General features: G+C 40.8%; 1 protein-coding gene across 1 annotated transcript in view; it reads right to left on the reverse strand.

Moving 5' to 3' along the window:
- Positions 1–9,216: 9,216 nt before the first annotated feature.
- LIMCH1 (LIM and calponin homology domains 1) overlaps positions 9,217–14,731 on the reverse strand; it is a 114,416-nt gene continuing 108,901 nt past the window's right edge. The window contains exons 27-29 of the mRNA XM_010006148.1: positions 13,075–13,183; positions 12,087–12,189; positions 9,217–9,946 (exon numbers count right to left, since the gene is read on the reverse strand). Of these exons, the coding sequence (XP_010004450.1) occupies positions 9,921–9,946; positions 12,087–12,189; positions 13,075–13,183 (238 nt within the window). The 3' untranslated portion in view covers positions 9,217–9,920. The remainder of the gene's footprint in view (positions 9,947–12,086; positions 12,190–13,074; positions 13,184–14,731) is intronic.

Consider the following 14,731-nt stretch of genomic DNA (forward strand, 5'->3'; position numbering starts at 1 on the left):
CAACTGCAAAGTGCTTTGTTGTTTTCAGGTGATGGTGGGCTCTATAAGCACTAGTGATTAAGTGTGAAGTCCAATAAGCACCCCACTGACTCCAGTCCCCTTCTCTGCTTGTGCTACTTGAAATACAGTTGAAAAAATGCAATTAGTTGAAAACCTGAAAAACCAAGTCCAGTTTCCTATGCTTTTGCACAAGAGCAGTGGCTCCGGATACCTGACTTGAGGCCCACTAAAAATGTTTGATTATCTGGGAGCTGCAATCAAGTATACTCAAAAATCCAGCTGTTTCCAAGTCCCTGTTGTTGGATACCAAGGTATTGTGGTATTCAAAATCATTCAAATTCTTGTCCAAATTATTTTATATTACTGCAATACAAAGGAAGTAACTGGCATTTGTATTCAAGCTGCAGCTCAGCACTGTCAAAAGACAGCCATCTTGCCTTAAAACTGTAAACAAATAAAATGATATTGTAGAATTTATTTCCTTTCCATGATGAAAAGCACTACGGCAGCCTGTGGAGAAATCTGTCGCCTTACATTCGCCTCACTAGTCACAAGGATTTAATAAGGACTCACAGTGCAGCTTGCACACAGCTTTGCCACACCTGGGCTGCTTCAACCAGTTTATTATTACCTCCCTCTGCAAGAGCTCTCACTGCAGGCAGCAGCTGCCTTGTTTGCACAGAGCCCTAGAACTTATTGGGAAGCAACAATGTTCATCTACAGCCCTTTTTTCTCACTGCAAATGGACAGCGATCAGCTGCAAAAGGCTGCATTGATCAACTGAGAAGAATTCCTGGTGAAGAAGCAGAGTCCCTGGCATCTGAGAGTTAACATGAAACCACCTGCAGGAGAGCAGGCTACAGCAGCGAGCTGAGTCCCTGAGCCAGGCTGGGCTACATGGTGCAGGCAGCAGGACCCGGCAGTGCAGAGAGGGTGCTAGCAAAAAATGGCTCCTGGCGAGCCGGGACGTACCATGGGAACACAGCTGGATGTTAGTCTTCCTGTGCAGGACAAAAAAAAAAAAAAGGCTATGTCCTAGGTCAAGACCAAGTGGGGAGAAATGTTTCAGCTGCACCATTCAAGAGCTTGCTCCTTGGTGAAGTAATACTTCCATCACAGGCACGCAGGTTCTGGGTGTAATTTATCACAACTCCTTTGCATCTGATGATCTATTAGTGTTCTTTATTTTACCTTGCCTATAGCTGGCAGGAGCTAAAGTTGATTATTTTTTGTTATTTGTTGTTTTACATCAAAGCTTACTCATTACCCTGTACACTTTAAGCTCCTGGGTTAGCAGTGTGAGGGTTGTTGTCAGCTGAAGTGTGTGAAAATAGCCACATGCTGCTTCAGGTGTAGAGGATGTTTGAAAAGCCTTGAAGCAGCAAAGAGAAATGTATTCATGAGTTTCATCGTATTCATGCTGGCTCTGAGCAATCGGTTCTAGTTGGAGATGTCCCTGCTTATTGTAGGGGGGTTGGACTAGATACCTTTAGAGGTCCTGTCCAACCCAAGACATTCTATGATTCTATGACTGAGAGAAAAAAGGCAAACTTAAAATTCACTATTTACTAAGCACAGGATGTAACAACACTACTACTAATCAGCAATTTTAGGAAAAATAGAAGATTAAAGCTACCAGCAGAGGTTTGCAAGAAATGAAGACCTCTGTTCCTATAAAGAGATTTGAAAAATGCAGCTGCTTTTCTGCAAGGTGAATAGAGCAGATTCTGCAGCAAAACCTTCCCATGCTTTTTCAGATCGCTGAGGGCAAAAGCACATTAGTCACTACCTTTAAAATAGATAATGGCTTTTCAACTGCTGTGTGTCCATGTGTATCTGTAACAAATGCTCTGAGAGATAACAGCTTTGGCTGAGGCAAATGGATGAGAGTTGGGACTGGCTGATCTGTCTCTGCCACTACCCCCAGCTCTGCCGTCAGCACATGTACACATGCTGAACACACAGGCTGCATCCCAAGATAAATGTTTGAAAGTGGTGTTGTGAGGCTACAAATTAATTTTGAAATTCAGCATTGGTCCATTGGGACAGACTTGTAATTATATCAGTTAGCAGCACACTTTCTCATAGTTCCCTTTTCAGTGACATCCTACCTTTTCCAAACTAAGAACAAGATACAAAATACATTCAGGGCTACTGGTGAGATATGTGTTTACTGGCTTCTTTATGTATGTCCTTTTATCCCTGTATTTTAAACGCAGCCCAAGACCTGTAAATACTTAAAAATAGAGGGCTGAATGCATGTCACAGCCCTTTATCTAACAGTGCTCTCTTCACATTTAAACTCTATAAAGCCAAACTGGGACATGGCCAGGTGAAGAGGGTTTGCAGGAATCATGTGTGGCTTCAGCACTAGGTTGTCTCCTTCAGCAGCCCCCATAAGCAGTACCTCCCTTTCTCCAGGGGACAGGTACACCATGAGCATTGCCCTCTATCCAAAGTGGTTCCAGTATGAAGCCATGGAAAAACACCAACAGTTACATCAAATATGAACAAATCTAAATGTTTTTAAAAACAAGCCTCCAAGATGTCAGTTCATTAAACAGTTCAGAGAGCTCAGTTTCACCCTCAGGTTGGTGATGATCTGAGTGTTATAACCATGTGACAGTCAGGAAAAGCTTTAAATTCAGACTTGAATAGCAGCACAACGTCCAACACAGAAAGCCCATGCTGAAACCTAGTCTACTTCAATACACTAGTACTTGTTAATAGACCAAATAGATGCTACATCACTCACCAGAATGAATTCATATCACCAGAAGGGATCTCCATTGCAAGCACCTGAGTCTTGGTCCCTGGAACAGCAGTTGCGGCACCACCATAATCACAGAAGTTATTTCAGAAGCAGCCCATTTGTTTGGTACATCCTATACTTTGTCTGAGCTGGAAAGGATTTGATGACTCAGAGATCTTACTGTAACCTTTTTATCCGCATTGGCACCTAAAAGGGGTCTTCAAGAATATATATTCCACAAAAATTCATATTCATATCATAGAATAGAATCATAGAATCATTAAGGTTGGAAGGTTAAAGATAATCTAGTCCCAACTCCCTGCCTTGAGGAGGGAACCCTACCACTAGACCAGGTTGCACAAAACCTTGAACCACCTGGCCTTAAAAACCTCCAGGAATGGGGCATCAAAAACCTCCCTGGGCAGACAACCTCACTGGGCAAAGTGAAAATATATAAATATCAATATAGATATTTTAAGTCACTGAGGATGCTTCAAGACACAGCAATTTCAAATGTCATGCCATGCTGGGGAATGGCATCCCATCCTCAGGTGCCAGGTACAGGCACATGATTCTGTTCTGTTGTGAAAGTCTTCTCTCCAGACATACTTTAGTATCTTACTTCTCATCTAGGATTGAATACAGGAAATTTTCTCTTTTGCAGAAAAGATTGATTTTCATAGTTGTGCTGTTGAACCTATATAGGAATTGCATTACTGGCTAGCATCTGATGCACTGGTGATTTTGTTTCCGGGAATACTTAATAATCATCCTCTTACCCAGTAATGCTTATTTGTGAATGCCCTGTAAACACAGTTCGATTATTTTTATGATTACTTTCCCCCCCCCCCCAAGCTCTTTAGACTGCTGACAGTGTAATGGAACCAGTTCTTGCAGGAGGTATACAAACATCCTAAGCAGGTAACTACATTTAGTATCATGTAAATTCTGTAGGAGAGTCTCCAAGTACAGTGTGCTGAGCAGCAGGGTTTCCCACAGGGCTTCACATGCTTGAGGTGTCATGTTGCCAGAGATTCTCTTTGCCCTTCCACAAAAAGTGTGTCAAGTGCCTGGTGCATTGTCTGGCATATACATTTTAGTGAGCTCCTAAAAACCAGAGGCCAGACTTTGAAGCGCTATGCCATATGTTGCAGAATAAGCATGATTTGTTATCTGATATTGGTGCTTATCTTTTTGGAAGAAAAGGCTTGACCCAACCATCTGAGACATTTTCTGTCCCACAGATCCTAATGCTCTGCTCTGACACTTAACACAGGAAACTACCAGGTAGTTTCCAGAGATGCAGATGGCACATTTCTGTTACTGTGCTTGTCACTGGTGTAGTTTGTTGTCTATAATTAGAGGTGATAGACAAACTGAATTTAAAGAATCTTGTTTTCTTCTTTCTATTTGATAAATTCTGTCATTTTGAGGAAAGATCCACATTTCTGTTAATTTTGGTTTAGTTTCTAGACCCATGTATCTGGCTTCCACAGGTTTTAGGCACCAGGTTACTTGCTTAGAAAAATATGACTCTGTGAATTATGATGTGGCATTAGCTAAGAGAATTTGCAGTGTGTCACATGCAGTGAAGCAGATGGACTCTATGGATGAGTTAACAATAATTCATAAGATTGTCTTAAAAAATGGATTTTTTTCCTAAATTACTTATAAACCCAGGTGCTTTGGGGAAGACAGCTCCAACAGCAACACCTGCAGAGCATGGGGTATTCAGGAAGGTGTACAGAGAAGCAGCTAGAGACTTGCCCTCCGCCGTGTTTAACTCATGCTATATTTTATAACAAATATGAACAAGAAAACAGAAATTCCCCACCCTCAGCCCCAATTACCAGCCCCACATGAAGCTGTGAGAAGAGTCACAGCCCACCCTGTACTTTTCTGTCTCTGTTTTGGGCTCTTACTGCTTGCAAAACTTGAGTGGCTTCCAGTTTAGTCATTTCCCCTTATCAGGAAACTCAGATGAAATTACATTCCTACCGGAGGCTTTTAGAAGTATATAGGAGTCCTATTTGCCTTTACAGGAGATGCATTTTTCTGCCTTTTTTTTTTTCTTCTTCCATGCCAAGTAGTGGTCATCTTCTCAATTCCAGTGTCCACAAGCCCTTCTTATTTTCACTTCAGATATGTCTCTGAAGATGAGCACTTTGTCTTGTCCTCCAGTTACCTGAACTTTGCTCAAGAGAGCAGAGACAAGGGGGGAGAAAAGCAGGGTGACCCCCTTCTCCACAAAACCTTTTGAGTAAGTATTTAACCAGCTTCCCTTTATCAGGAAGGGGATCCATCTGAGACAAAATCTTTGCTAAATTGGGCAGCATGAATTGTACCTAAAGCTAATTTTCTAAACAAGATTTTTCCTGCTTTTAACTACCCCCCAGAAGAGTTGTCTGGATAAGGATAAATACTCATGAGATGAGCAAGCTACTGCTGCTTATTCCCTGCGCCTAGAGCTCCAAGAGCAGCCACTAGGGCCTGGCTTGCTGCTGATGTTCTCTGCACAGAAACACTTTAGCGCTAAAGAGAGAAAACAAAGAGCAAAACAAAGGGTGCTGGTGGAACCCGGGAGCAAGGGTGTGGAGGAGGAAGCAGACCCCTTGTCCCACCTGTCTGAGATGGGGGACGGGATGGAAGAATTGCACTCAGAGCGTGTTGGGAGAAGGCTCCTTTGCATGGGGTATTTTCTGCCCCGATATCTGAGCCTTAGCTGCCACAGCCCCTTCCCCTCTCGCATCACCTCCTACTTCTTCTAGATGCCCCAGCTTCATCCTGCTGCTTGGCAAGCCAGCGTCCTCTCCTGGGGCACAACGAGGCCATGTTCACCAGGTGATCTCCCTTGTGGCCCTCCTGGCAGCCTTTGCTACGTGGAGAGGAAGGTGCAGGTGAAGTGAACAGGTGACACAACTGCCCTTTTATAAGGTTTGCAGAAATATTTTGGCAGTAAATCAGAGCTGGGGGACTGCACTCCCACCATGATAACAAACTCTGGGCAGGTCAGAGCTGCCAGGTCACATTCACCAGAAAAATAAAAAAAATCATACCAGGAGTTCCTCCATTGTACTTGGATCATAAGGGTCTCAAACACCAAACCTGTTCTTGTCTGGGTGCCCAACAACCTTGGTGCAGACCTGAAATAGCTGCCTGACCGTCTCCAAAAGCAGCCTCAGAGCAACCTCCAGCGGCAGCCGGCTGTTCTGCAGACGTGGCATCGGTGCTTGCCTCTGGGAACCCCACTGGAGCTTTTCCACCACACAGCACTGCTGGCTCTCTGTCCAGAGCCGTCCATGCAGAAATAATGTAAGATCACTACCATTTCCATTAGGGCGCCAGGATAAAAATCTGCTTTCAAAAAATTAAATTGTCAGTGATTCCCTGTGACTCATCTAACAGCTGAGATGCACTTCTGGCACAAAACCAAACCCCTCATCCATTGACGACCCAATTAAAAAGAAAAAAAAGGGACACTTGTTAGTTTAAAATTTTGTGTGAACGTTCTGCTGGTGAAGCCTCATATTCATGGAGATTCCAGAATCAGTGATACTGCAGCACATGCATAACTAAGCACAAACTCAAGGATCTTTGCTATGTAGAACTGGAATGAACTGAGTACGTATTTAGCTTTGCAACATATAAAGTGCTTTATTGAGTCCAAGTCTGAACCATAGTTCACTGACACCAATGAAAGATCTTCTAAGGACTTTGGGTTTGACTCACAGAAAGCCATCTCTGCTCATCTTTGACCATGACAGCCACACATGCTCTTGGAGACACAGCTTGAAGCAGCAATCCACAGGATATTGCCCCTTCTCAAGTATGTCTTTTTTTATTGTCTCATCTTGTTTACTAAGTTTTATGGAACGCAGCTCAGGTGAGCCAACCCCAATCAAGCAGAAGCTTTTACTGAAGGCACATGCACACTCTGCAATCCAGTTTCACTGACACATCACATGCAATGGTAGTTAGTCATAGTAAGTAAAATCAACACCACAAAAGGTAATCAACATTTTATTTATAAACATACATTTACTATAAAAGCTGTTGTATTTTAGACAACTTTTCCTAATTTCCAGAGCATTTTAGAATAAATAAAGGAAAGATTAGCATAATTGGTATTAAACATCAGCCCCAGCTAGGACATCAATCCTCGTCCTTAAATGGACATGCAGATAAGGATGGTCCTCTTCTGGTTCACCAACCTCTAGGTCATTCACTGAAAACTACAGATGTACTGCACCAATAACACTACATAGCAAGAGTATGGAAAAAATACACCATGAAAAATGGGGTTGTAAAATACAGATGGGTTATGATACCTGTTCAGGTTCTCTGAAGTAGTAAGAGGCTAAATAAATTCTGAAACATCTAAAACCCATTACATACATTGTACTTGCTTAGCAATAATAAATCGGTTTTTTTGCAACAAATACGTTTATAGTGTGGTTCAATTCTAGTAAAGTGTTATTTTTTTTAAAATGTGCTTAAAGTTCCTGATAAGAAATGTATCATATTTATGTGTTTAAACTGAAAATAAAAATAAAAATAAAAATAAAAATAAAAATAAAAATAAAAATAAAAATAAAAATAAAAATAAAAATAAAAATAAAAATAAAATTAAAATAAAAATAATCTTAGCTGGAATGAATGTGCTATGTAGGGCTCCAAAGGAAACAAAAAATCAAACATAAAGAATTGGCAAGTGCAATTTAGATAACTGTTGAAAATCATTCTGTGCTGGTGAATAGATGTTCATGAGGGGGGAAAAATCCTCGTCTGAAAATGCTGCTTCATTTTGCTTGACATACAATCAACTTAGCTAAAACATGCATATAGGAAACTAACTGGTAGACAGTGGCATTAATTTCTAAGCAGCTTCCGAGATGCAGTGGCGTGTCTGCAGTGCAGTGCTTGCCCCACCCCACCCCTTCCCATGCACTTTAGTCCCAGCCATGCTCCTAAGCCCTTTGGGCACTTAACCCTACATGAATGAGCAGCAGATCTACCCGATGTGACAACCAACCCTACCGGGGGACCGATTTGCACATCTAAACTATCACAAGGCTGAAGCAGTGCTAGTGACTCATACCAAACAGATTAACATGCATGCAAGGTCTTATTTAAAAATGAGGCCCGGACATCATATATTCACATATCCTTACTGCAGCACAGGAAATGACACAGATGTACAAAGTTGGTTACAAAATCTGTTTCTTGAATTTCCATGTTACACATTATTTGTGGGTAAATATTATGATGACCACATGCAAAGTGTAAACATTCTGGCTACCAAAACTCTTTAATGGTAAATCATGCAGATGATTAATCAAAATATTGGATGTCACTCATTCATTTCCAAAACATTTTTCTGATTTTTAATTTGTTTATTAAAAATAAAATAAAATTCCCCAGCTGAAGTCCATGAAGGACTCCAGCTTTTTGGATTTATTGCATCCAGAAGTCATCACTGACTGTGCAACAGCTTCGCATTTCTAAGGCACAATTGTAAGGAAGTAATATGTAACTTTCCAGCAGATAGTTACAACATCCTCCAATGACAACAGCATACATGGTTTTTCAATGACATGCAGTTCTGCATGGGTATGCAACTCACATGCAAGCAACTGTCTAGCATTTAAATAAATAGCTGCTAGCTCTAGAACAACTCAAAATTATTGCTTCTCTAATAACAACTTCATTTCCATTTACAAACACATCAAGAGACAACAGATGTGCACATACACAAAATACAACTCTATTACTTTAGTTTTATCATGGTTTTAAGGCAGAATAAGTAGATTTTTTCCTCCATTGTAAGTTGCATTGTGAACTGCTAAATGGGCTGTTTCCAGTAACCGTTTACCAAAAAGTGCTTGGATATTCTAGAATTGCAAATATCCTCTAAACCTTGTCTGTGTGTTGTAGGTAAGTGACACAGCTCTGCTGTTTGAACAAGCTGCTGCATCGCTGGATTAAGGAACACATGCTTACTCAAAAAGCACAAAGGAAAACTGGCCCAAACACAGGCAAGTTAACGTGTTTCTGCCTACTCCTGCCAGCCTCTTCCCTGCCTGCCTTCCATGCTCCCAGGTTTTGCTGACTCTACCAGGGTGGTGTATGGAGGAAAACAGGCTCAAGGTTGTTTATTCCGAGCTCTGAATGGCCCCCGAACCACACAGGTTTCTCTGCATGAGTTTTCAACCAACTGTAATGTTTGAAAGTGAACAAGTTGATCCCAAACCAGCTCAGACGATCCATGGGAAAGCTGCACACCCAAGAGCAAAGCTTCACCACAGCATCAAACCACAGCTCCGAGATTCACCACCCAGCTGTGCCCACCCACTCGGCCACCTCTCCCCCACACCTTTCATCAAGTGTAATAACACCATGGGCTGCTCCATTTAGTAAGCAGGATTGCTCCTAATGGGAATCTTGCCGTTGTTAATGGTATACAGTCTTCAGGTTTAATGAAGAATTTTTTTATTTGAGAGAATATTAAGCTATAGTAATGAACATTACTTGAGGTACACAAACAAAAAAATCCTACTGCTAAAGGTGCAATAATTTATTTGTATAACTCCTACCCTCCACTGAAGGTATTATAAACACAAAATGCTTCAGAATTACAGGATGTATTATCAAACTAGTCTCTGTATAAAAAAAGTTATAGCATCAGTTATAACAGAGAAGTCGTGCTGGGATGTTTAGTTTTTCAAACGCACGGATTAGATACTATCTTAAAATTACTTCTCAGCTCAGGTTGGCATATTCTAGAAATGTTCTGTAAACTTAAACTTTTTAATTCCTAGAAATATTAAAACAGAACAGCTTTATTGCATGTTTATTTTCTTATTACTTTCAAATGAATAAGGTAACAGACTGGAAATCATAAGCATACCTGAAAGGTGGGATTTTTTTATAGTACTTAGGCTTTGCCTTTCCAAATATGGTCATACATATTTTGCAAATCTCTTAAGAATGGGAAAAAGCAACATATTGCATTTCAAAGGAGCAGGTGCAGAATTTTTATGAGTTTTTCAAGATGAGATGAGGGCCATGATGTCCACGGATTGAAGCTCTTACAAGTGATTGTCTGGAGGCAGCTGATACATATGAGAAGAGAGTTCCATCTTGAAAGTTATTAGGACTGAAAGTCATGTCACAATGTAGTTGGCTGTCCAGCAGCTGGGTAAAACAAAACCAAACCAAGTCATTAATTGACAATTTTAACAAGTATGCCTAGGCTTTTCTTTATGTGACCTCTACAATTCCTAAAACTGCATCTGGAAATATATATATATACTTTTATATCTATCTATCTATCTATCTATCTATCTATCTATCTATCTATCTATCTATCTATCTATATGCTAACTAACAGTGGTACTGACTGCAAAGAAGGATCCGAGATGACTCCAATGGAACTGTATTTTCCATGCCAAAGGGACAAATGCATTCTGCATGCGCTTTTCTTCCATCTTCCTCACAAAGTACTTGTGGGTATATTTACTTTCAGGCTCCACAGTGTCAAAATAGTAGTGCAAAGAACCAATGAGTCACCTTTAGCTGTGCTTGTTTTTTGTTATGTGGTCATACTTGGTCCTCATATTATTTGGCCATACAGGGAATCTCATTAATTTATTTCTTGCCTTTGTCTTCAGTACTCAGAGACCTGTACCTTCTCTGTGTGTGTGACACTGAATAGCAAATTCCCTTCCTTGTGAGGTTTTGTTGTAGAGAAATAACCTAACAGTAAAACCCCATTCACTTTAATTTGAAAAAATGAAATATTTTGGACCCTGACTCACTACATAATCTTTAGTGCTTTTGTCTCCTAAGGTTTTTGACAATTCATTTGGAAACATTTTCAAATAAGCTTCTGGCAGCTGAAGTATTTAATGAAGATGTCCGTAAGCATCTCAAAGCAATACTGATTAATTCTGTGTTGGTAAGAGACCATCGGTTGTGCTTGAGCATGAAACACTGTGCACAGCCCCGTCTGCACTGCATTTTCTAGCACTGTTGCTGTAGAAATGATGATGGAGTAGGTGACTTCTACAGCATATAAACTGATAAATAATTTATTTGAGCCTTCACATATCCTTAAGGGACCTCAATTTTTAGTAAAGCAAAAAGGATTAAGAAGGAAAATATTTCTTTTATCACCTTCCTCTCTTTCTTTTGTGTAATGATGGGTGTGCAAATGTGCACCTTAAGGGTCAGGACCTCATCCATATGAGGAAGGTTTATAGTATGGAGCCTGAAGAGGAAAAGCTACTTCTAAATGTGTCAGGTTAAATAAATAGTAAAAAGTTGCTAACATTTCTTAGAATTAAAAAAAATAAATCACCAAACAAATTATTAGACAATAGCACCCTCTAGCTCTGCTGGTGGGGATATATCTCTCTCCTGGAAAAAAGAAATCTGTCCTGCTAGCAGAAGGTAGAGCTTTCCTACTCCTGGATTTCTATAGACACTGCTCTTGAGAGAGATAAGGGAAACAGTACGTGAAAAGAGCTCTGTATCTCCACCTGTCAGTGAGGACTGCAGGCACTGACTACACTGAACGTTAACATCTATCAGGAAGGTAATGATTACTGTAGTGGGTTTCCTCTGTGTCTTTTACACTGAGTAGAAAGGCAGCATGAGCACTGCCCACCTCATACCACTGGTGACATCGGGGTGAAGCTGAAATGCTCTAGGAATTTGGTATCGGTTATGGAAATCCAGGACTAGGAAGGGCATTCCAGTTACCTGCTCTGAGAAAAATGCAAGTTTTTTCTGACATGCAATTGTTTGACCCACTCTTCAAAACTTGCAGAAAGTAGCACTTTAGCACATCTGGGAATACCAGATTCCTTATGAGCTACAGAATGTTCCTAATATTTTCCCTGGCCATTTTGTCTGCAAATGGAGGCCTAGAAACATGAAAAATGAGAACTTCTCCAAACAAAGCCCAAAGTTCTAGACCTAGTAGAACTATTTACCTCATGTCATGTCACAGATCCAAGCCTTCAGGACATACCATATGTGTACACAGTGTAGGAGTTCGTATTTATGCACATAAACAATCTCTAAGTCTAACAGTGCTAAGCAGAGATCCTCTGGTCAAGGTTTATTTGGCTTGGAAATCTATTTTGATATAAGAGGATGACTAAAACAGCACAGGAAGGCTCCCCTTTCTGTGGCAAAACTATGCCTGGGTGGCAAAGCCATTTGGGCATAAGGGAGAACACATTCCTCCCAGGAGGAGAAACTTGTCAGTTAAAACATGGCAACAGTATTGTTAGAATTCACTGGGTTTTGGACAGGATTTTGTACTTACTCCTGGATCGGATATAACAATCGTTGCAGTTAAGAAGACCATTTCTAATCCTGACATCTGTCCCACTTGCTGCATCTCCCAGCTGTCCCTTGCAAATGCCACACTGTCAGTTAAAGAACAGAGAAAGTAAGAAAGACCACCCCCTACTATCTGTCACAACTCTCCTCCAACTTTTTTTCCATAGCTCTTGAAACAGTGAGAAATAAATAACCCCCAGAACTCAGACAATACTCTTAGGCAACACTGTAAATCGATTAAAGGTTTATTTTAGAGCCAACAGTATTTAGGACTGGATTTCAGTAGTCTCCACTTATACAGAAGTGAATTCTAGTGATTTTAAGGGAGATTTGATTTTGATGTTGCATTCTGGAGCCAGATGTCTTGATCCTGGACAAAACTTAGAGAGGCCAGAGGTTTAGTTTGGGTAAACATGTAAAACCAAAAAAAGGTTTCATGAATCCAAACTTAGCCAGAGATAATGGAAAGGGACATTTTTTGAGTTATCTGGAAAACACTGTCTTCAGACACTCAAGAACAGTCAGGAAGTATGTCTGTTGAGAGCTCTGGTAAAAGGCAAAACACATTGTCCATTCCATGGTTAAAGATTTCCAACCATGGGTCAGATCAAAGATGGCTTCAGGACTGACTAGCTTTTTGAAAAAGATTACAAAGTAACACGTTTTACATTTAAAACCAATGTGTAAAACTGGGAATTTTATTACACTTCCCTCTCTAAGTGAGGAAGCTAAGTGGGCCTGCTAAATCACAGGGTTTAGTCAATGAACACGTCTGACAACAAAATAACACGTTAGCTGCATTACTTCCTCTTCTCTGTAAACAAACAAACCAACACAGAAACAAATATACACAGCAAACATGTGAATACCTTGGTCTTCTCATTTTCAATTTCTCACCTACAGCCCCCCCCCTATACTCCCTCCTCACACTGTATGACTTGAGATTTTTCTTAATAAAGCAAGAGACATACCCTGAAGCACTGAATATGGAAATAAAGACCAAGCGTTTCAATAATCATGGCAGCTCCTTTTCCAAGAGGAAGCCCACAGGTAGAACAGAGCTTCTTTCCACTGACAGACCTAGGAGACAAACACATCTTTAAGAAAACACAACAGTAACTGATGCTAAAACATACCCAAATGTTTACACAGGTTTATGGAGAGGAACAGGATGGGAGGAAGGAGCATTGGGGGGTGTCACATAAATACACATTAACCCTTCAATGCAGAGTCAATTGACCCATTCGACCCTGATCAGCCTGCTTATCTGCCTTGCAGACAAGCAAGCAGAGGACTTAAAATGCCTGAATACACAGCAGCTCAGATTCATTTCCATGCTGGTCCACTGTGCTATATCAAGGGGAATGCAAGCCTCTTAGCAGAGACCAAGATGACAGAGAACCATGCCTATGGATTACCACAAGCCAAGTGCGACACTAATCAAAGCAGATATTCAGACAAATTCCCTGAGTCAGACCCTCAGCCTGGCAATTTCTTAATTTGTCTGCAAATGGGTTTGCTTACTGCAAGTCAGAAGGCAGGGATGCTGCTCTTATACCCAGATAAACTGGCAAAGTCAATAGTAGCAGCAGTAGCACAGATCAGGCATCAGGCACTTGCTAACTAATTTTAGTCCTTGCTGCTGCAGCTACATGCCTGTTAGTATTAGAACTAGTTAAGAGTAAAGCTGAAATCAGATCTCCATCTGCAAAGCAAAAATACTTCAACTGTCTTTAAACTTTGGTCCTGTCTGGACCTGTCTAGTAAGTTGGCTGTTTGGAGACAGCTCGGTGAGGAATCAGAACCCCAGGAATTACTGGTACCCTTTTTTGTAATGGTTTTAATGGCAGTGCAGGTTCACACTCTGTGTGTTTCATGGTCTTTGCCTTCCCACGTGTCTGCCAGCCCAATGTTTGTCTAGTGAGATAAACCTCAGACCAAAAGGTTTCCCTTGTCATTATTGTGTAATCCATGCTTTTTTCAGCCAGGGCTGAAAACAGGAGAGAAACTTTGGGATAATTAATGACTTTTGAAAAGATGGTTTGATGATATGTACACAGATAAGCAAGTTTACAATACCCTGCTTCGTGGTTTTGGTGCAACATCATAATAAGGCACCAACAGAGACAGTTCTGGACTGCATCATTATGAAAACATGATAAACAAAAACCCCCAACCAACAAGAGAGACAGAAGCGCACAAAGACTCATCACAACCAGAGAACTGTCCTTGTATCCATCTAATCTCTGTTACTCCTGAACTTAGCATTCTTCATCCCACCATGTACACTGACAGCAGAGGCACAACACTGTATTATTGCTTCATTCTCAATTTTCCTTTTACAATAATTTCCCTGGTTTCTTCTCCTCCTTGACAACCTTAAGCCTTCTGCTCACATCCCTCTCCGTTATTCCTGAGTCCACCTTTGGTTTCACTTCTCCACTATCAGAGTTATCGCAAGGACAAGTAAAGGTGTTGAATCAAAGAATGAAGTGCTTTGTGAATTTTTCAAGAGACATTTTCTAATACCTTAGTGGAACAATGAATTACATCCCTTCCATTGTTTCCAAAACTAAGATTTATTTCAGGAAAAGGTCTGGGAAAAGGGTCTCAGATGAGGATATAGCT

The sequence above is a fragment of the Chaetura pelagica genome, unplaced genomic scaffold (genome assembly GCF_000747805.2).
Source record: "Chaetura pelagica isolate M959 unplaced genomic scaffold, ChaPel_1.0 scaffold189, whole genome shotgun sequence".
Taxonomy (NCBI): Eukaryota; Metazoa; Chordata; class Aves; order Apodiformes; family Apodidae; genus Chaetura; species Chaetura pelagica.